We start from the raw sequence: 22778 nt of genomic DNA on the forward strand, positions 1-22778 counted from the left end.
AAGGCTGTACACATACCCAAATTACTAACCCCTTATTCTCGAATCTCGCTTCCTTGTTTAAACGACCACAGTTCCTAGGGCTCCATGCAGGCAGAGAGAGGCTCTACTCACATAGATGATGCCTCCTTATAAGCCACGCCCACAGAGTCTCGGTTCAGACCATCAGCTTCAGTTTGCATTCCTTTCCCCATTGGACTTCGCTTTTCCATGAATGGCCTATTCGTATCTTTGGTCAATTTTTGTGTTGAGATTTTTAGTACTTTCTTAGTAATGTGTAGGGTTCCTTCACATTAGGGATCTTAGCGTCTCGAATGAGATAAGTATTGCAAATGTGTTTTGTTCAAAGAGAAAGCAAGCATTTATGTTTTAATCTGGTAGGTGGATCTTTAGCTTTTAGCAAGATTGGCTTTGACCAACAAATAGCTTTAAAACATATACAAATCAATGCCAACATTATAATTGTGTGATATGTCAATTTAAAATTAAAGTAGAGGGGCCAGCATTGTGGCACAGTGGGTAAAGTCAACATCCCATGTGGGCACTAGCTGGAGTCCCAGCTGCTTCACTTCTGATCCAGCTCCCTGGTAATGAGCCTGGGAAGACAACAGATGATGACCCAAGTGCTTGGGCCCCTGTAACCACATGGGAGACCTGGAGGAGGCTCCTGGCTCCTGACTTCTGCTTGGCCCAGGCCTAGCCACTGGGACCATTTGGGGAGTGAACCAGCAGAGGGAAGGCCTCTCTGTGTCTCTGTGTGTGTCTCTTCCTCTCTCTATATAACTCAGACTTTCAAATAAATAAATTAAATCTTTTAAAAAAATTTATAGTAGATTGGGTTTAGAATTTGCTTTTCTTTCTTGTTTCTGAACAAAGGAGTTATTAAAAGCATTTTAATAACATAAATGTTCAGTTTAATTAAGCAATTGAACATGAACAAATTCAAGCTTAGTGGTCAACTAAACTTTTGTTTTAAACTCAGCTTAGAAACCACATTATCATCTGGGGATTTTCTTGTGAATTCTTGAGTCTTTGGCGCTATTAACCTGACAGAAGAGATGTACATTGGACCCCAGTACTAAGCCTCTTCCTTCCAGAATAATCTTATGCATTCAATTAAGGAATGTCCTAAGTCAACAATTTTGTATTCAGATAGCTGGAGACTCAGCCATCGTGATATACCACCGTCTTTTAACAAGGGTTTGGCAGGCCAGCACCTGCCAGTCATCCCCAGAGAGCTCTTTCTGCTGATGCTATTAGGAGACAGTGATTAAAGAGAAAAATGTGGTCAAATAAGCAAATGCATGGACTTAAATCTTATCACACATCTTTGAAAATGCTCCCACAGTAGAAAGTTTAAAAACTATTCAAGGCAGGGATATGTTTCATTAATCTTTAATTCAGTGCCCATCACATTCAAACACAAATAGAACCCAATCGCAATGATTTTTAAGCACCTATAATATGTAAGTTGTATTTTGAAATATCCAAAACATAATCCTAGCCTCAGACAATTGGGAAGAAACCACATGAGTCAGTGAAAAGCTAAACAGAACTCAAATAAAAGTTAAGACTGCGTTAAATGAGATATAGCAGTAGGCAGAAGTAGTAAATGTAGTAGTTGTTATTGATAAATAACTTATTGATAAATGTCTATCGATCTTGAATTGCTCAAGTTAACCAATGCAGCTGGCCCTGTGGAGTGGGTCTCCTTGCAACTTAAAGATGAGACATTTATAGTCACAGAGATTCAGTAATATGCCCAAAGTCACACTGCTGGCATGTGTCTGGCTCCAAAACTCAGGCCATTTTCATTCAGTTCATGAGATCACAATTCTATCTTCTAACAAACTAATTGCATTGCAGAAGTTTAGGGAAGGTAAAGATCGCATTTTCTTGGGTGGCCAAGAGACAGATTGTGAAGGTATTGGGATTTAAGTTCAAGTACAATTTGGGAATTACCAAGTAACAATGTTTCTTGGAATTAACTCCTTGCTTCTGCTATGAAATTTGAAATCTTAGACTCAATCACCAAGTTAGTAAAGCACAAAGTCTGTCATCAGCCCTTTCCCAAATATAATCAGAGAGAGAGAGCTCAAAGGCCATTAATTCTTTCACATTCACACTTGATCAAAGCCACTCTCCAAATTCTTGAGAGCCTGTTAATTTTAACAGTATCCAAGAATTGAAACTCTTCCACATCTTCTTATAAGAAGTTCATTCAAATGATTGTTGAATGCAAGAATTGGGTTTGAGGCACAAGATAACTGGTAAGACTGGATGAGCTACGTCTCAGTCAAGTATGTTAATCATGACCATGAGACTGTCTCCACTGTTAGCCCTGGGCTTTGCTGGGGCTATAGATTCCCACTATAACTTCCTTCCTCACAACTGACTTTGGGAAGGATTTTAACCTGATTCCATCAGGATACAAACTTAAATAAAAAAGAAAATGACCAATAGCCTGAATTTGAGCGCTTAAAAAATAAAAAGGCTTCTAAGACAAGTGATGATTAATATAGAACTAGTGAGCTCTCTGGGTGATGGTTAATATAGAGCTAGTGAGCTCTCTGGCCAATACTGAAGCCTGATTTCTGCACTTAGAGGAACACTAAAGCTTTCATCTACCTACCTACCTACCTATGTATATACTTACCAACCTACATCTGATAGAAATACACCTACACTCAGCAAAATAGAAGATTTGGGAACAAAAATGTCAATGTCATCTAAGATGTTGACATTTCAATTGGAAACTCTATAATTAACAGAACTAGAGAAAACCATGTCCCTTTTGTTAGGTAAAAAGTCTAAGCAAAGAAAAATATTCCCATAAACCTTTATTTTATGCTTATCTTTCAAGGAGAATACTTTCTTAAAAGGCTTTTATGGGCCAGTGCTGTGGCTCACTAGGCTAATCCTCTGCCTGTGGTGCTGGCACACCGGGTTCTAGTCCCAGTTGGGGTGCCAGATTCTGTCCCGGTTGCTCCTCTTCCAGTCCAGCTTTCTGCTGTGGCCTAGGAAGGCAGTGGAGGATGGCCCAAGTGCTTGGGCCCTGCACCCACATGGGAGACCAGGAGGAAGCACCTGGCTCCTGGCTTTGGATCAGCGCAGCACACTGGCTGTAGCAGCCATTTCGGGGGTAAACCAACGGAAGGAAGACCTTTCTCTCTCTAACTCCGCCTGTTACAAAAAAAAAAAAAAAAAAAGGCTTTTATGTTTTAATACACTACCAATAGACGAAGAGTCTGACTTTTGATTGTACCCAAGAAACTGAGCCTCCAATTTCAGGCAAACCTTGTAATAAAAGGATCACAAGTAGTAATTCATTCTTTATGGCTTTGTTTTAATTTCAGTATTTCAATTACTGAGATACGTTTGCAGAGCTATTACATGGGCACAGTTAATGGTTTGTTGGCTTTCATAGGGATGTTAATATTGTATCAGTGACAACAGAGTAAATGCTCTTATTTATCTACACAGGAAGGGTGAGGACTGAATGCCAGCTTCTCAATTTCAAGCCATCTCTTGGTTATCTTGGGACTTAATCTTCCCTCGACCCATTACTATTAATTAACATATCACAGGACACAGGGAAAGGAAGTTGACAACTGAAGCAAACTAGGTTTCTACATAGCTTGATAAATGTATTCTTTGCTATTTGCCAGGAGCCCTAATGGAAGCAATTTAATGGGACAGAGTGGCTCATTTGTTCATTTCGTCAACAACTGCTTATTGAGCACTTACTCTCTTCCAGACATGGTTCACAGCCATGAGCAAGGCAAAACTCTTGCTTTCATGGAGCTTTAAGTGCTGGTGCAGACGAGGGCACACAAATTAGTATAGCTCATATGGAGAGGAGACTTTTGGAGAAAGGTTAAGTATGGGAAGAGAATAAGGGGTGTCAGGCGAGGAAAAAGGCTCCTTTTTTTAGGACATTAAATTAAAAGTCTTTTGTGATCACGTGATGTTTGAACACAAATCCAATTGAAGTAAAGGCAAGAGCAAGTGGTTTGCTGAGGACCAGTGTTCAGTTTAGAGGAAATAATTGGCTAAAATGAGGTGGTCCAGGCACGGGTTGGTGGGTGTATGTGTCAGATCCAGGAGCTATCAGGCTGTTGCAAATCATGATTATATTAAGACCAGGAAGAGAAAGCAACTTCATCTTCTTCGACGTTCAGGTACTCACCTGAATTAAGATATGCTATCCATGTGAAAGAATGCCCCTCCCTATATCAAGAGTAATGTGAGGACTTGGCAAAGACGAAGGTCCAAATTCAGCTGTTTCACTATCACTTAAAGAACTGCTGAAAAACCAACCTCCTTTTTCCATGCCTTGGTTTCATCGACATCTGGATTCCCCAGCCTGGACACTGTGTGCCTTCCACCAGGCCAGCTCGCATGGCGGGGCTGTCCTGCCCGCTCTGACATGTTTGCTGACATCGCTGGTCTCTGGCCACTCGATGCCAGCAGCACCTCCCACATGTGACAACCAAAACTATCTCCAGAACTTAGCCGGTGTCCCCTGGGAGGGACAAAGTTGCCCCTAGATGAGAGCCGTGGGTCTAACTAAAAGTGGAAATGATTTCACAGAACTTCTTTTCAAGTGATTAATCCCAACACCGTCTCAGGGAGCAGGAGAGGTATGTATGTGCACTATAGGCCATTTCACGTTAAGCAATTTGCGATGGTAAATAGCACAAACTAAATTAACCTTGCCTGAAAACATCAGAGCAATCATCCCCATAATTTTAAGTACCACATATTGTAACTAAGCCCGAATATTTTCAATCACAAACATGGTAATTTTCAACTACAAACAACATGGTAACTTTAAGTACCACATATTGTAACAAAGCCTGAATACTTTCAATCACAAACAACATGGATTGTTCCTGCCCTTCTAATAGTTTTTGCTATCATGCTACAGGAGCCCAGAATGCCCTTCCTCGTTGGGGAAGGGCAGGGTTAGAGGCCATTCCTACCTCTGCCTTTTCTAAAAGGGAATTTGAAATTCACATCTTCACTATGAGAAAATCACCTGCGAAAATATAAGGATACTTCAAGAAGTGCAAGGAAAATGGAATGAAAAGACAAGCTTTCTTGTGCAAAGAAAACTTTGAAATCCATGCATAGCTTTTTCATAATACATATTTTCCATGAACTTTCTGAAGAGCGCTTGTGTGCAGATTTCAAAAAAACTGCATGAAAAATGAACTTACTTTCTACTCCATTTTTTATAAACGTCTCGAAATCCCCTCGCACTTAACTTGCTCCTCTCACACAGGTGATGCTAAGCGCACGGAACCTCCTCATGCTCAAAACTACAGACTTTGCGAACATTCAATTTTGGTTTCAAGTTTACGTTCACGTATTAAAACCGTAACAAATCTGTTTTATTTTCAGATTTAATTCACTTTCAAGTAATCTGTATGAAGAAATTTCAAACAACCAAAAGTGGACCGAAAACCAGTTCCTCAAATACAGAAAAGACCACCTGTGCTATATAAACGAATGCCTGAAGGTTCTACAGGAGAAACAGGTGAGGGGTTCTGGGATGTCCTTAGGGCCACCAGCTGCCCCGTCACTCCCGGATGGTAGCAGCTGTGACGGCCGTGGGTGTATTCTCACCTTTTTCCGGGTTCTTGTCCCACACACAGATAAGCACTCTAAGTTGAGACAGGTATAAGCTGCACAAAGTCATAACAAGACCTTATTTAAAAGGTGAGAAAGTGAACACACATTCACGCTTCCGTGTGGGCTGCCCGACAGGGAGATATACCTGTTATGAGTGGACCAGTGGGTTTCCCAGGGGGAGCAGGGGTCGGGGGAGAGGGAAGAAAGAAAACCTGAGTAGCACCTCCAGCCACGGTCAGCAGAGGAGAGCTCTCCCCCACTGCTGGCCCCTTTTATGGCATACGAGGTGCTGCCTCCACTTGCATGAAGCCACCAGGAAGCTTTTTGACCCCTACATAAATTCCAAGTGAAGTTTAATATTTCACACCCCTCCTTCTAGGTCCTGGATGAAACAGGTGCACCCTGGGAAAGGGGGCGTTCTGATACACAGGTAGAGGGTTAACGGTACATCCTGGCTTGCAGGGATCCCCAGCTCACTACAGAACTAAAGCAGCGGCCTGCCTATTCACCCCACATCCTGAGCGGTCAAGGTCACAGGCAGGCAGAGTGATCTCCACTGTGCTTGGTAATATGCTTTTTTAACACTCACGCGGAGCCCAGAGGTCTCGCTCCTGGCCCCTCCCCAGCTCTGCAAACCTCCATTTCAGAGTGTGTTCTCCCTGGACCAAAGTAACTCACAAAGATTTGCTCAATGACATGGATTCCTACCTCCGTCCCCTGGAGTTGGTGCATCTAGACGAGCCCCCTGGGCGACGACGTGTAGGCACCAAACAGCTTGCCAACTTGGGCTTCGACCAGCCACCCCACCTTGCTGGAGAGCCGTTCATTCGTAGAGCAAAAGTTTCCCAAAACTCCTTTTCCAGACTGGATCATGTAAAATAAGCCCCAGGCTTTGGCAGTGAGGCTATTAAATGTGTTTACATCAGGGCTTCCTTTTCCCACAGCAGCTCCCACGGGGCAACCAGTGGAGGGGGCGGGGAACAGCAGCCGGCCATCAGCGTGGTCAGGGACTGCGAGCCCTGCAGGTGATTCAAATAAGATGGTTCTAGAACTTAGGGAGAGGGGCTTCTGGCAGCTCAGGAAATCACATCCCCAGCCCCGACCTGTGTAGGCAAACAGCTGATATGGTCGGGAGACCCAGCTGGAGTCCACTGTAAGCAGACAGGCGAGGCTGTCAGAGAAGGGCTGTCAGAGGGGCGGCCAAGCGGGCCTGCCAGTCCTTCACCCCTCAATCAGGCAGGCCTGTCAGTTACAGGCAGCACCAGACGCCCTCGAGCCCTCTGCAGGCAGGGCCTCCCCACAACATGGCAGAGAAAGACAGTCATTATTCCTAAGTCAGGCAGGGCCAAAGGAAAAAGAATTGCCAGTCACACCCAGTCCTGCTTCCAAACTCTATGGGCACGTTAGAAACTCTTAAAGAGCTTTTCATTTTTTTTTTTTTTTTGAGACCCACAGAAAGAGATTCACCCCTCAAATGCCTGCAAAGCCTGGGCTGGATTAGGCCAAAACCAGGAGACAAGAAATCAGTTGAGGTCTCCCACGTGGGTGAAAGGAGCCCTGTACTTGAGCCCCAGCTGCTGCCTCCCAGGACACGCAGTAGCAGGAAGCTGGAGTCGGGAGCCAAGACAGGACTCCACCCCAGGCCCTGCAAATGGGATGCTAGCAGCCCAAGGGGCTCCTGGAGCCCTTTCAAATATCAGTTCCTGAACTCCGTCATGGACCAATGAAGTGGGAATTCCTGATTCCTGATTCCAGGTGATTTTGATAAACAGGTGGCGTGCAGGGGCACTCTCTGGCTAAAATGCGTCCACGTGAAGGTATATACGTCTAGGGACTAAGAACTTCTAACACTTAGGGGTTCGTCCAAGCAACGTGGGGAAAGCAGGATCTAAACCATCTTCTCCAACACTACACTAAAATTCCAACCCCTCAAAGCACCTTACGCAACACAGCCCTTTTCTCGCATAACATCTACCATTCCAGAAACCACAAGCAAACAAGCTCAAACCAAGGGTTACCTCTTACATATGTGAAGTTTTTTGTTGTTGTTGTTGTTGTTGTTGTTTTTTGACAGGCAGAGTGGACAGTGAGAGAGAGAGACAGAGAGAAAGGTCTTCCTTTTGCCGTTGGTTCACCCTTCAATGGCTGCCGCCGCCAGCGCGCTGTGGCCGGCGCACTGCGCTGATCCAAAGCCAGGAGCCAGGTGCTTCTCCTGGTCTCCCATGGGGTGCAGGGCCCAAGCACCTGGGCCATCCTCCACTGCACTCCCTGGACACAGCAGAGGGCTGGCCTGGAAAAGGGGCAACCAGGACAGAATCCGGCGCCCCGACTGGGACTAAAACCCGGTGTGCCAGCACTGCAAGGCAGAGGATTAGCCTAGTGAGTCGCGATACCGGCTGTGAACAGTTTTCGATGCAAGGATTGTGGGTTTGAATTTTCAAGCTGACCATGAAAGCGTGAACATGGGAACACATATTCCCTCCGTGGGAACATCCCTCTACCTGAGCATCCTTTTCTGCAAGAGTTTTATCTCGTCATCTCTTTCCTAGGAAAAATCTGAGAATAAAATGGAAGAAAAATTGCTGCAGCTTTCAAGTAAACTAGAGAATTTCATCAACACACAGAAACAGGAAGCAGAGTTCAACAAAGCCAAGCACATAGAAAATAAGTTGTCCAAAAAGATGACCCACATGGAGAAGCAGATCTGGGAGGAATTGGAGAAAATGCAGACCGAGTACCAGTCAGGTGAGCAGACGCTGTCTTGTTACGAAGCAAAGAGCAGCTCTCCTTGCTGTCTGACTCCTCAGAGTTTTCTACTAAGAGATAATGACCAGGGATCAACCTTGCCATGCGAGAGCTGCTTATTTATTTAATTGGGCTTTTCCAAATAGCCTGTAACACAGCTGGGGAACATCAGGCCCGTGGGCCATCTAAGGCCCACAAAATCATTTGGTCGGGCCCTGCCAAGGCAAACACAGGTGGGACTCAAAATCCAGTACATCTATAGCAGACTAACATTTGAGTTGGTAACACTCTATGGCCCGCGAATGAGGTTATAAATATCCAAATGGCTCTCGGTAGAAAAAAGTGCTCCACCCCACCCCTGCCAGGCCAGCATAGAAAGGGATGAAGTAAGTTAACCTTCTTCCTTGGCACCTAGCAATGTCATAAGCCTGTCACTGCTGGGAGGTTTTCTCCGCTCTGCAATCATAGAGCCACAGGATGGCTAGACTTGGAAATTCCTTTGGCCATTCCTGAGACCTGCCTTGAGGGTATATCATGAAACTAGGGGCCTCCATCCAACGGCTCTCTCATTGAGCTGCAGGTAATGAACCTGCACAGATGTCAGCCTGGAGACTTGACCTTTAGAAGTGAAGAAGAAAGATGAGGCCGGCACACTGACTGCTGTTCTTAAGGGGCTGACGGCCGCAGTGCGGAGCTGAGCTAGCGTCATCTAATTTGTCAAAGGGCAGGACGTGGGATCGGCGCCGTGCGGCAGCCATCTGCCTGGAGCCACAGTTCTGCAGGAATTACCAGAAGTCAGAGGGGTCCCTTTATAAGAGAAAGTCCCAATCCATTTTCTGTCCTCTGGATCTTAGGAACGTGGGTAAATCCTACCAAGTTGTGCCTTGGGAAGACGTCAGGGTCTCCTTCTGCCGGATGTTCCTGGCACAGCAGTCTAATGGGCTGCATGGGAATCTGACGCTCACAACCCCCACCTCCCCTCAAATCAATATAGCCAGGAACCATGTCCCAAGCCTAACTGGCCCTTCTATTAGGGGACCTGCTTTCTGCATAGCTATCAGAGGTTGGGTTTTACTCATTCCATGGGCACAGCTTCGGGGGCAGCCGGAGCAGAAGCCATCCTCTGTATGTTTCTGCCTTTTACTAAGTGGGAGCTCCAGTCAAGGGGACTGGATGGTTTCTTCCATTGTGCCTTTCATAAAAACACACTGAGAAACAACTACGCGAAGGGCCTCAGCCCATCAGGAATGGGCCTGCGGTCACCAGTGGCTGGCTGTGTGAGATGACAGTGCAGGAGTGGGTGGGGGAGACCCCCAGGGCATGGAGCGTGGCAGGGGGTGGGCGGTGGGCAGCAGGTGGATTATGCTGTTGAGATCCTTCAAGCAGGTCACTTCAGAGGACTTTCAGAATCTCAACTGTGGTCTTCACCATCAATTTGGTAACAAGATTTTTTTTTTTAAAAAAGGGGAAAGCTCCAACAAGTAGTCAAAGCAGAAAGAAAAAGGCATTTTAAATTTCTTTTGAAACCTGGAATCACTTCATTAATGCAATATGTTTGGGAGGAGGGGAAGGAGCGGAGTTAAATTTTCATGATGATATCATTAAAACACTGCTGCTAACGCATCCTGGAGACATGCAGGAAAGGGACCATAAACATTTTAGGCTGGTCCCCAGGGCATTTGGTGTGCTTTGAATTAAATGATGATCAACTACGGCACAACTTCTGCTCAGCAACTTCTGTGAAATACACATTTATCTCTCTATTCTGCTGCGCTGCTTCAGTATAGCTATCCTCTTACCCTCTCCCAGGATTTAAATCGATCCACGACTCCCTCACCTCCCTCCAACAAATACAGAAGACAAAGATGGATTTAGAGAAATATAAAGTACAGAAAGACCTGAAGAAATTGCAGCGTAAGATAGTGGAGCTCCAGGAAATATAGACCTTTCCCATCATCCTCTTTTGCACCGGCCTGTGGAATGGTTTGTAGGGGAAAGTGAGAAGAAAGCTCCCATCTCTGGGCGGGAGGTTAGGGCTTCTGAGGAATCTGAACGTCTTACCACTTTCGAAGGATGTGACCAGAAAAACAATAAAGCAAAGAAACTTAACGATGCTTTCCATCTCTGAATGAAAAACTTCAGGGGTTTCTTCACATAGCTGTCTTTTTATGTTTTTTTTGTTTGTCTACACATAAAAAAGAGCAGTCTGCATAAAGTAGCTGGATGAGCGGCGTAGGCCAGGTATAAGACTTTAAAGAGTGGCAGAAATTGCGGCAAATCGGAGATGACTGACTCAGCCTAAAAGTAAGAGCCACTCTGTAGTTCCAGTTCATCACTGAATATGTCTTTAGTCCCATATTGACAAAAATTGTCAGCTTCTCAGTAGAAACGTCTCCAGTTTTTGGCATTAGTAACTGTTCAAAATAGTTCCCAAACAATGAAGGATGTGTCACTGGAGCAGATTTGCCCAGTGAGCTCTCAATTTGCAACTTTTGACCAGAGGTTTTCCTTTCTAACGTCTAATTTATACGTATTTAAAGGATATTTTCGGCCGGCACTGTGGCTCCCTAGGCTAATCCTCCGCCTGTGGCGCCGGTACTCCGGGTTCTAGTGCCAGTTGGGGCGCCGGATTCTGACCCGGTTGCTCCTCTTCCAGTCTAGCTCTCTGCTGTGGCCAGGGAGTGCAGTGGAGGATGGCCCAAGTGCTTGGGCCCTGCACCCCATGGGAGACCAGGAGAAGCACCTGGTTCCTGGCTTCGGATTGGCGCAGTGCACAGGCTGTAGTGGCTATTTGGGGGGTGAACCAATGGAAGGAAGACCTTTCTCTTTGTCTCTCTCTCTCACTGTCTAACTTTGCCTGTCAAAAAAAAAGTATATTTTCATCATATTCCTTATGTATCACAATGAGGAAGAAGTGAGAGGTAACCTATGTAAGAGAATATAACAGCTTCCAGGAAAAATCGCCAACATCTGGGGTCAGCATTGTAGCACAGCAGGTAAAGCTATACCTGTGATGCCAGCATCCCATATGGGCACCTGTTCCAGTCCAATCCAGCTCCCTGCCAATGCGCTTTTGCCAGAAGAAGATGGCCCAAGTATTCCCATGCGGGAGACCCAGATGTATCTCCAGGCTTCTGGCTTCGGCCTTTCCCAGTCCTGGCTGTTATGGCCATTTGGGGTGTGAACCAGCAAGCAGAAAATCTCTTTGTCTCTCCTTCTCTGCCTTTCAAATGAATAATAAATAAATCTTTTAAAAAGGAAAAATAGTCAACATAATTTTATGTGGGTAAATGCAGAAGTACTTGAAAAACACTAATTGCATATAAAATTAGAATGTCTAACTTTTCTGGATATTAATGTATGTTAAGTGCGGAGCATGGTATTGGCCAGTAAAATCATGAAAATAAACTATTCCCAGCATGTGCTATCTGCTAGGACAAGGACAACTTTCTAACCACAGAGCTTTTCGGAAGCCTGGCAGAGGGATCTTTGTCAGGTTTAATCTCTTCCGTTGGTTTATGTACGAAGAGTGGCAACTTTGGCACTAAAAAAGAGCAAACGTATCTCCCAAATAAATTTTACTGACAAATGCCCACTTCTCTAATTCCTTTACTATAAGAAAAATATCTCCATTTATTATTAATAATCATAATACTCTGCATGCAGCATCAATAGCTCTATAATCAGAGAAATTCTTATAGCAGGATTTAAGAGTTTAAAATGCAACAGACATGCTCATTGCAATCAAGTGTCATGCTAAGAAAAAGAGCTAATATCCCAAGTAATCTCAAATAATTCCTCCAAGTCAATGAGAAAATAATAACCAATGACATTTTTTTTCAAAATGGCAAAGGTTGAAATGATTGATAAGATTGTGCTGGCAAGGGTAAAGAGAAATGTGTCCTTTCATACATTATTGGAGAGTCTATAAGTTAATTCATTGATTTGGAGGACATTTGGAAACACCTGTTGACATCTTTCTTTAAAAATATATACCTTTGATCTTGTAATACCATTGCTGGAAATTTGTATTACAGGAAAAAAATGAACAACAAAAAAAAAGAGTGTAAAGATGAGTGAGAATAATCATTACAGGATTGTTTGTTATGGTAAAAACCTCAATAAAAGGAACTGATTGACAAGTCAATGTTATTATCAGACTGACACAAACCCCCTCTCCCCGCACACACACACTCACCAAATGCAGTACAGCCCTTACAAAGAATATAAAGAGGTATCCAAGATATACTGTTAGGTTAAAAAACAATTAAAAAAAAAAGTTTGAAAGCAACATGGATATGATCCCGCTTTTGGGGAAAAAAAAAGTTAAAAAAAATGTAGGGGCCAGCATTGCGGCACAGCGAGTTAAGCTAGCTATGGCTTGTGACACCAACATCCCATAATGAACGCTGCTTCACTTCCAGTCCAGCTGCCTGCTGAAGTGCCTGCAAGGCAGTAGCAGATGGACCTAGTGCTTGGGCCCCTGCCACACTGTGGGAGACCAGGATAGAGTTCTTGGCTCTTGGCTTCAGCCTGGCCCAATCCTGAGTGTTGTAGCCATTTGGGAAGTGAACCAGCAGATGGAAGATCTCTCTCTGTGTCTCCCTCCCTCCCTCCATTCCTCCTTCTCCCCCACTCTCTGCTGCTCTGCCTTTCAAATAAATAAATATATAAATAAAAAAATGCAGAGTATAGCAGGCAAAAAATGCAGGAATATACAATAAATTTAGCACTCACTGTGTTTTGAAGAACTTTCATTTTCTACATTCAGTGCTTATGAATGCTTCTACGTTGTAATCACATAGTATTTTTGTTTCCCATAAAAATATCTTTTCCAAAACAACAGCAAATATCCTGGTCTGTGAGGGTAACTGTGTAATGAACTAAATGAATGCTTATAGGAAGGGCTAGGTTAGGAATTCCTAAAGATTGAAGACCAAGCCATCCCACTTATATATACTTTCTCCTCTACCAACATAGCTACAAAAGCAGAGAGGTCATATAGCAAGTGGAAAAAATATCCTCTAAAGTAGATTATAGTCCAAATACTGGCATAGGATCAGATCAGAAATTGTCCCAGAATCCATGTCTTCACGGGTGATGCCCAGGGCAGTAGCACAGGAGATCAAAGCATCAAACCCTCTGCTACTATTTGCTTACTGGGGATGCAAGTTGAGGTGTTCACAGGTTTAGACAGATTCCAGGTGGCCTAAGAACCATGCCCAGTGAGAGTAGACCCTGATTCGGTTGGACCTAAAGCTCACACAGCATTGGTTTGTCGTTGATGTATTATCCTGATGTAGATGAGTTGGCACAGCAGTCTATAGGAATATCACTGGAAGCCACCGCTACATCAGGACAGCTTCAGTAACTCAGCTCCACACAAAACTGACTGTGAACTCCGTGAATATATCACTGTTACCCAAATGTTTTGTCAACTCACTTCCTCTTTAGCTGGATCCAAAAATACTCCATCTCTCCAGTGCCACTTGACATCATAGGAAGTAGGAGTGGAAAGAGGCAGTAGTCTTAATCAATTGTGATTAAACATGTCTTATTTCTGTGAACTTTGGCCTTATAAATCCTAGGCTAGGGCTCATGCAAGTGAGAAGCTCTGAATATCAAGAGTCACTGTTTTCCAGCAAATTCATCTCTTCCGAGCTGACAGTGGGGCACTGGCCTCCTTTGCCTTGCCATGGATGCAGACAGAAGCAAGCATGAACAGTCCTGCCCGAGAAGCTCAATATACAAGTTACTTTACTCTATATCAAACAGCACTGATGTCTGGCAAGTCAGATTTCTCTCCCAGTAAACACAGGACGGTGTCTGAGCATTGAAGAATCTGCAGTACAGATGCACCCCGCGGACTTGAGGCACCTGCTAAAAGATCTCAGGTAGTTTCACACACTAACACCATCCCAGTAGTCTTGGGTAATTACTGGGTTCTGCCGCCTCTCAGCATTTCCTGCTGTTTCTGACCTCTTATCAAAACCTGCTCCTAGAAAATATAGAGGAATAGCCCTTGACTTTGGTCTTGGCAATGATTTCTTGCATATAACAACAAAAGCATGGGCAACAAAAGCAAAGATTAAAAGGTGGAACTATATGAAACTAAAAAGATTTTGCACAGTAAAGAAAACAACAAATGAAAAGACCTGCGGAGTGGAAGGAAATACAGCTGGATGTTGGTGTGGTGGTACAGTGGGTGAAGCCGCCGCATTTGACACTGGAATCCCATATAAGTGCCAGTTCAAGTACTGATACAATTCAGCTCTCTGCTAATGTGCCTGGGAGATGGCCCCAGTGCTTGGACCCCTACCTCCCCTATGGGATTCCTGGATCCAGTTCGGCCTGGCTCAGACCTGGGTGTTGTGGCCATTTGGGGAATGAATCAGCAGATGGACAATCTCGCTCTCTCTCTCTCTCTGTCTCTCCCTCTCTCTATGTAACTCTGCCTTTTGAATAAACAAATAAATAGATAAACCCTTAAAAAAATACAATTGTCCCTCAGTATCTGGCAAGAGTTGATTCCAGAATCGCCGTGAAATCCACAGATGTCGACGTCCCTTTCCATGTATGTAATGAAGTAGTATTTGCATAAAACTGTGTATATTGTCCCGTGTACTTTAAACCATCATTATCCTCCTTCGAATATCTAATGCCAAGAAATGCTATGTGAACAGTTGTGATACTATGCTGCTTAGGGAGCAGCGATAAAGAAAACGTCTGGGCACGTGCAGTACAGTTATTTTCCAAATATCTTGGATTTTAGGTAGCTTGCATCTGAGGATATGAAAGACTGATTATATCTGCAAGCCATATATAGCTGATAGGGGGCCAATATCCAACACATGTAAGAAACTCACACAGCAGAAGAACATAATCCAATGAAATGATGGGCAAAGGACATGGAAAGACATTTTTCCAAAGAACATATACAAATCGCCAACAGCTATGTGAAAAGTACTTACCATCACGAATCATCATGGAATTCAAGTCCAAATCACACTGAGATATCACTATACACCAGTTAGCAGGACTATTATCAGAGTTAACTGATACAGGTGTTGGTGAACATGGGGGAAAGGGATCGTATTGGTACATTCATTATGGAAAACAATATGGAAGATCTTAAAAAAAAACTAGAAGTAGAACTAATATATGATCCAGCTGGCCCACTTCTAGGTAGATGTTCAAAGAAATGAAATCAGTCTCTCAAAGAAATGTTTGCACCTCCACCCACGTGCATTGCAGCGTTATTCTCAACAGCCAGATAGGGAAACAACTTGAGGGTCCATTGACAGGATTGGCTTTGCGGCACAGCTGATTAAGCCATCACCTGTGACACCAGCATCCCATTTAAGTGCCAGTTTGAGTCCTGGCTGCTCCATCTCTGATCCAGGTCCCTACTAATGCGCCTGAGAAAATGGCAGGAAATGGTCCAAGTACTGGGCCCTGCCAATGATATGGAAGATCCAGATAGAGTTCCAGGGTCCTGGCTTCTGACTGGCCCAGTCCCAGCTGTTGTGGCCATTTAGGGAGTGAACCAGCAGATAGAAGATACCTCTCTCTCCCTTTCTCTTTCTCTTTCTGTCTGTCCCTCCCTCTCTCTCTCCCCCATCAGTCTGCCTTTCAAATAAATAATACAAATTTTATTTTATTAAAAGGTCCATTGGTAGGTTAGTGGATGTTTGTGTATGTAATGAATTATTATTCAGCCTAATAAAGAAGGAAATACTGCTATTTGCAACATGAGTGAACTTGGGGGACATTACGCTGCGCGAAATCAGCCAGTCACAGAACAATGAGTACTTCCCGACCTCGCTTATAGGTGGGATCCCAAGAAGTCAAACCCATAGGAACAAAGAGTAGGATGTAGTTGACATGGGCTGGGAGCGTTACCAGCTCTAAGTGTTAAGATGAATACATCCTGGAGGTCTGACGTAGAGTGTGGAGACTGTATTCACCCATTTTCTGTTACTGTAGTGAAATACCTGAGGATGGGTATCTTGATAAAGAAAAGAGGGTTGGTTAGCTCACAGTTCTGAAGGTTCAAGCACATGGCACCAGCAGCAGCAGCAGCAGCACCAGCAGCAGCTGTGCTCTGGTGAGGGCCCCAAGGCAGATGACATCACAGTGGGGTCAGAGTACACAGCAGAGGGGACAGATCATATTGCCAGACAAGGAAACCAGAGAGACTGGGAGTGGCCAGACTGGGAGCTGTTCTTCCATAACAACCCCCTTGTGAGGGCTGACCCCAGAGACCTAAGAGAACCGTGCGGTCACTTCTGAAGACAGTGCCCCAATGACCCAATGACCTCCCACCAGTCTCTACCTCCTAAAGATTCCCCAACTTCCACAGTGCCACACTGAGGAACAAGGCTTCAACACACGGACCCCTGATGGACAAACCACACCTAAGCCCTAGCAGAGACCACAGCTGAGAAAGTTCTGCATGCCTTCTCATCACACACACACACACACGGTAACTATGTGAGGTGATGGATATATTAACTAGCTTGATTCTGGTAATCATTTCACAATGTATATGTTTGAGGAGTCTTCAAAAAGGTCATATAAAATGTGTATTATAAAGAAAACACCCATGTATTTCAAAATTTTTGCACAAAAATTTATAATTCCAATTCCCCACAAATTTTTGGGGTACCCAATATCAAAATACCACACTGTACTCCTTAGATATATATAATAAAAATATTCAACCTATTCTTTGCAAGGAAAATCATATGAAATTGTTCTTACTGAGGACTAAATGATGAAGTTCCAAGTGTTTGCTACCCCTTTGAAGATGAAGAATAAACTCTTTACATTAAGCTACATGGTGACTGCCTTCTCAGGGCCATTGTGGAGTGGTTACGCTCTGATAGCCAAGAGGACAGCAAGGATCAAGGTCAAAGAAAGAGAACTCCCAGTGTGCTGCACACACCAGCAGCCGTCTCACCTGCTACAGAAACGTTCCAAACATTCGCTCACTTTGGCTGACTTCACTCACGTCAGCAGTAAACAGCATCCGCAAACACCAAGGATAAATGCCAACTAGAATGAACCTGCATACCCATGCTACCTCACAGAGCAGCTCTCCAGACTTGTAAGGGGCACTGCTTTTCTGAAATATGCCTTTCCTGCCTTCCTACGTTCATGTCTTAGGAACTGTGGATACAATATTGAGAACCTAAACATGGACCTTGCCCTCAGCACACTTCCAGTCCAGCCAAAATGAATACATTTGTGAATACATAGGCAACTCAAGGGTGTGAGGGGAGTACCCCGGAGAGACATTTGTCATTAACACGGGGAATCAGGCAGAGTGATTTTCTAGAAGAAAGGGCATCTAAATTGAGACCCCTGAAGTCTAAGTAGACAGTAGCCGAAGGACACAGAGCAGGTTAGTAGAGGTGCAGGCTGAGGCAGATGGAGTAGTTTGAATGAAGGCCTGCAGGCCAAAAGAATGGGACACACACCAGGAACTACTAGGCGCTCAAGTGTGAGAGGTGGGCGGGGAAGCAGGTGAGCACTACAGAGAAGGCTGGAGAAGTGAGGGGAGTGTGCTGTCCAATCACAAGCGGCCTTGTAACTCACCGTGGGGAACTGGGCTTTACCTTAAGGACCCAAAGTAGATTTTAAGGGGTTTAAAATATGAGAGTAACATTATGGGGTCTGCATGTTAGAGGTCCTTCTGGCTACAGTGTGGAGTATTGATTACTGATTGGCTGGGAGGGGAAGCAGGGAGATGATGCAGCATTGTGGGTCACGAGCTCAAAGTCATTGATTTCCAGTATGTACGGGACATCCAGTGGAGGAGTCTAGCGGCTAGCGGGAGACGGGCTGACAGCACCACAGAAAGTTCTGGACTGGGGAGCTGTCTTTGGAAGTCAGCAGCAGAGACATGGCTATTGGTGGTGTAGGTGAGAAAGAGATTGCTAGGAGTGGGTGGGGATGGAGTGGGGGACATGAAGACCACACCAAGCCGGGAGCACGCTGAGGATATCCAACACTCTGGGAACCAAAGAAGAGATCTGGGTGAGGAGATGGAGACGGCAGCGAGGGGGGTGGAGGCAGTGCCATCCTCGGAAGGGCTCAGGGAGTTCCTGTTGGCAGAGGACGGCAGCGACCAACCTGGCGTTCTACCGCGATGGCTTCAGGGTCTACCAGGTCTCCAACTACCCTGTCTTGCAACGCAAACCAGAACGCTGAATGTCTTACACAGCTCACACAGAGAACAGTTGCAAACTCTTTCCCGATTCCCCTTAAATGCACTAACATAAATGTGCAGTTGCTTCGCAGAGAGGGGTGAGCCCTCCTGGAGAGAGGCAGGATTGCAGCCAGCAAACAGACTAGGATGCTCTGGCCCCTACCCAACTAGGCACTTGCCTCTCCAGGAGTTCAGACACACACACACACACACACACACACCCTGTGGAATGGGCTTAATTTTATTTCAGAGCTATGCCTTAATCTACAGTCATGAAATGTTCTGACTCCATAGATTGAATTTCCATAACCCCCATGCTCCTTGCTGAGGTTCTCCTACCTCATTTGCAGAAGCTGTTGATATGCATGTAATAAATGTCATTAATCAGAAATGACTGCCACTAGGTCATCACCCAGGCCCTCTTCCGCAGTTGCATAAGATGCAAGTGAGCAAACAGGAAAATGAACCAGGCTTCTGGGCCGAGAAGGTCTGACAAATTGAGTTTAAACCGTGTGACCTAGGGTATGTTCCTTAATTCTGGACTCCCAGCTTCCTCATCTTAAAACAGGGATGAGTACTGACTGTACCTGCCTTGTAGGTTATTGAAATAATTAGGTGCCATCATGGAGCTATCACCAGATATTGCAGGCTGTCCAAAGCAGTCCAAATGGATGAATTCATTCACTCTGGCAAGACAAAGAGGGATTAGATAGCTGACATGAGGTCTCACGGCCAGTAAGAGATGAGCCAGGATTCCGACTCACCACAGAACTTTCTTGTAAACATTATGTTATACGATTTCTCTCTATGTGGACGTTGACTGGAGGTGTACCAGGCGCTGACACCAGTGTCCAGGGAAGCCTATTTTCTCCTTAAAACCTGGCATCAAGGTAAACCCAACAGCCATTGCAGTTGGATAAGGACAAACGGTACCCAAGTAGCAGAAGACTTCTCCAAAGAAGTACTGCTGTGCCCACGAGGCCAGTGTTCAGGGATGGGCTCCAAAGGGGCATGGTACTGGACAAACCCACACCCCTGCAACTGAACACAACTCCTATAACCAAGCATCTATCTGGTCTCTACGCCTAAATTCCATCACTTAGCCCCTAAGACTTTTAAGCATCCTGACACCAACACAAAACCTTCAAAAAATGTGGGATAGGTAGATAAATGGAAGAGTGAATGTAGAAGCAAACACGCAGTCATGACCTAGAGCCAACCACCTCCTCTGCAAAGATTAGTTGGTAACTAAGAGATCAAGGTTCTTCCATCTAACCCAAGAAAGTGTCCAGGTACGCAAGACTCACAGGAGGATCAAAGGACAGTCGGTGCACCCTGAAGAGAATCTAGAGAAAGTCAAAGAGGAAAACCAAAGGCTGGCACTTGTGATCTTATCAAGGAAAATTGAAATAGTTAGCTTAGTTGGCCTTGGTTTATATCAAGTTCAAAATCTAACAAGGTGGAATATTCCTTATTACATACCTTCATATTTGCATAATTATCTTTCTCCTACAATTCCTTCCTAGAATTAAGAAATGGAAATGATAAATGACAGCATCTGAATATAGCTTGGTAGGATAACCGATCTGTCTCAAAGACATACCTCAACTATTTCACATTTCTTTGAGTTGACAGCAATTATTGACCAAAATTTGAGAGTTGTATTGGGAGCAAGCTTTGGGTCTAGATTCCACTTGCCCAAGACTATAGAGAATTTAAAGAGAGTTTATCTCTCTGAGTCCCACCCCTCTTTTATTGCCTGTAAAATTAGGGTATCTACTCTAAAAAAGATGTGAGGGTTAAATGTGGTTAAGTGTTAAGAACTTGGCCAACGGTAGGCAGTCACTGCACTCACTCTGCCCGCGCCTGTCAGGCTGTGGGTGGCAAAGCCCAAGTGGGTAGTGATTACCACAGCATAGGCACAACACTCCTCAGCTGAAGGGCGGGCTTGGCTGGCATGCTGCCAACAGCCTTTGAAAGCTCCCTCTTGCTTGAGCTTTCCTAGGAGCTGCTTGACTGGCATAAACAAGTGTATTGCTGCCTTCATATTTCCCAGTATTCACAAATGATTCCCCATTGCTTATTGTAAATCTGGGGCTTGTGAGGTGATAAATAATGTATTAAATCCGAACCTATGTCTTAGAAAAGTCTTCCATCCACATGCACAGCACTGGTCCTGAGCCACTACAGGGTGGGCCTCAGGCAACTCAGAAATACATGAGGGCACTTGGAAAAGTTCATGGAAAAAGGAATTTTTAAAGTCATTTGGTTTTGTTGTAAAAAGTGTTTAAAATCCATGTATACAAGGATTCTTCAAAAAGTCCATAGGTATGAAAAACCTATGCTGTGGAAAGCCAAGAAACTGTGGCAAAAACAAAAAAATGTCCTACATGAAGGATCTCTGTGAGTGAGACCCCCGTGGAAGAAGTGACCATCAAAGAAGGATGTACTTTTCTCTGAAGGGAAAGAACTTCCACTTTGACTATGGCCTTGTCTAAATAAGGTTGGAGTTTGTGAATTCAAGAGGCTTCCATAGCTTTGGCAGCTCATGACAAGAGCCTCAGGTGATCACTGACGTCATAAATAAGATTGTCAATTGTTAAGTCAACAACAGGAGTCACTGTGCACTTACTCCTCATGTAGGATCTCTGTCCTTAATGTGCTGTACTATGCAAATTAATGGTAAAACTAGTATTCAAACAGTACTTTATATTTTGTGTCTTTGTGGGTGAAAACTGTTGAAATCTTTACTTAGTATATACTAAGTTGATCTTCTGTATCTAAAGATAATTAAAAATGAATCTTAATGAAGAATGGGATGGGAGAGGGAGTAGGAGATGGGATGGTTTGCACGCGGGAGCGAGGTTATGGGGGGAAAACCCACTATAATCCAAAAATTGTACTTTTGAAATTTATATTTATTTAAATAAAAATTTTCTAAAAAAAAAAAAAAAAACTTCCACTTTGCTTATGGCCTTGTCTAAATACTATTGGAGATCGTGGATTCCAAAGGTGTCCACAGCCTCGGCAGCTCATGTCAAGAGCCTTGGGTGACCACTGACGTCATACATGAGTCTTAATTGTTAAATTAACAACAGGAGTCACTATGCACTAATTCCCCATGCGGAACCTCTGTCCTCAATGAGTTGTATGATGAGAATTAACTGTAAAACTTGTTTTCAAAGTTTGTGTGTGTATGTGTGCAAATTGTTGGGAACGACTTAGTATAGAGTTGGTCTTCTGTGTACAAAGTTAATTGAAAATGAATCTTAATGGAGAATGGGACAAGGAATGGGAGAGAGAGGAGGAGGTGTAATGGGAGTGGGGACAGGAGCATGGGTATGGTGGGAAGAATCCCTATATTCCTAAAGTTGTACTTATGAAATTTGTACTCATTAAATAAAAGCTTTCTTTGGGGAAAAAAAACAAAGAAAAATCTGTATATATGAAAAAATGTGTTTAGCTTAAATAAAATTTTTAAAAATTGAAAAACCCAAAAACCTACACTGGATTTCAACTTTTTTGCACCAAAATAAATATATCTTTTAACGCCATTTTCCATGAAGTTTCCTGAAGTACCTTGTATTTGCTTCCACCTTGGAGAAGATGCTTAGTGTAAATCTGTCTTCTCAGCACTACTCCTCCTCTCTGCCTAGCCTCCTCCTTTCCACACACATACCAGTTTGCTCCATCTGGCTTTTCTCAAAGATATCTGTGTCCCAAACACAAGAGAAATTAGCACTGCCAGGAATGCACACAGGCAAGAAAGCATGTAACCAATGCAAAGATAAAACCCCGGGTAGTCTTTTTTCCACATCACTTGACCAAACTTCCAGAGCTCAGCATGTATCTAAAGACCATTTGTAGGGTATTTTGGGTGTATTAAATTGAACAGAACAATTAAGATTAGGATATTTTTAATGTGTGATATGTGTATTCTTTTTTTCTGGAAAGATTTATTTATTTGAAGGGCAGAGTTGTGCGGAGGGTGGGGGTGGAGGAATTAATCTTCTACCTGCTGATTCACTCCCCAAATGGCCATTAACAGCTGGGACCAGACAAGGTTGAAGCCAGAAGCCCTGAACTCTTATCTGGTCTCCCAGGTGGTGGCAGGGCCCAAGCACTTGGACCATCTTCCACTGCCTTCCCAGGTGCATTAGCAGGGAGCTGTATCAGAAGTAGAAAA

At 44.1% G+C, this 22778-nt stretch overlaps 2 protein-coding genes across 3 annotated transcripts in view; one reads left to right on the forward strand and one right to left on the reverse strand.

The window, feature by feature from the left end:
* MCTP1 (multiple C2 and transmembrane domain containing 1) overlaps positions 1–6481 on the reverse strand; it is a 767919-nt gene extending 761438 nt beyond the window's left edge. The window contains exon 1 of the mRNA XM_089313022.1: positions 6343–6481. The gene's annotated coding sequence lies outside the window, so the exon portion shown is untranslated. The remainder of the gene's footprint in view (positions 1–6342) is intronic.
* FAM81B (family with sequence similarity 81 member B) overlaps positions 1–10485 on the forward strand; it is a 53794-nt gene extending 43309 nt beyond the window's left edge. For both annotated transcript variants that reach the window (XM_008261959.5, XM_089313040.1), the window contains 3 exons: positions 5404–5539; positions 8184–8379; positions 10189–10485. In XM_008261959.5, the coding sequence (XP_008260181.3) occupies positions 5404–5539; positions 8184–8379; positions 10189–10322 (466 nt within the window). In that variant the 3' untranslated portion in view covers positions 10323–10485. The remainder of the gene's footprint in view (positions 1–5403; positions 5540–8183; positions 8380–10188) is intronic.
* Positions 10486–22778: the final 12293 nt, after the last annotated feature.

This window comes from Oryctolagus cuniculus, chromosome 14 (assembly GCF_051225735.1).
Source record: "Oryctolagus cuniculus isolate XC-2025 breed Fujian yellow rabbit chromosome 14, ASM5122573v1, whole genome shotgun sequence".
Classification (NCBI taxonomy): Eukaryota; Metazoa; Chordata; class Mammalia; order Lagomorpha; family Leporidae; genus Oryctolagus; species Oryctolagus cuniculus.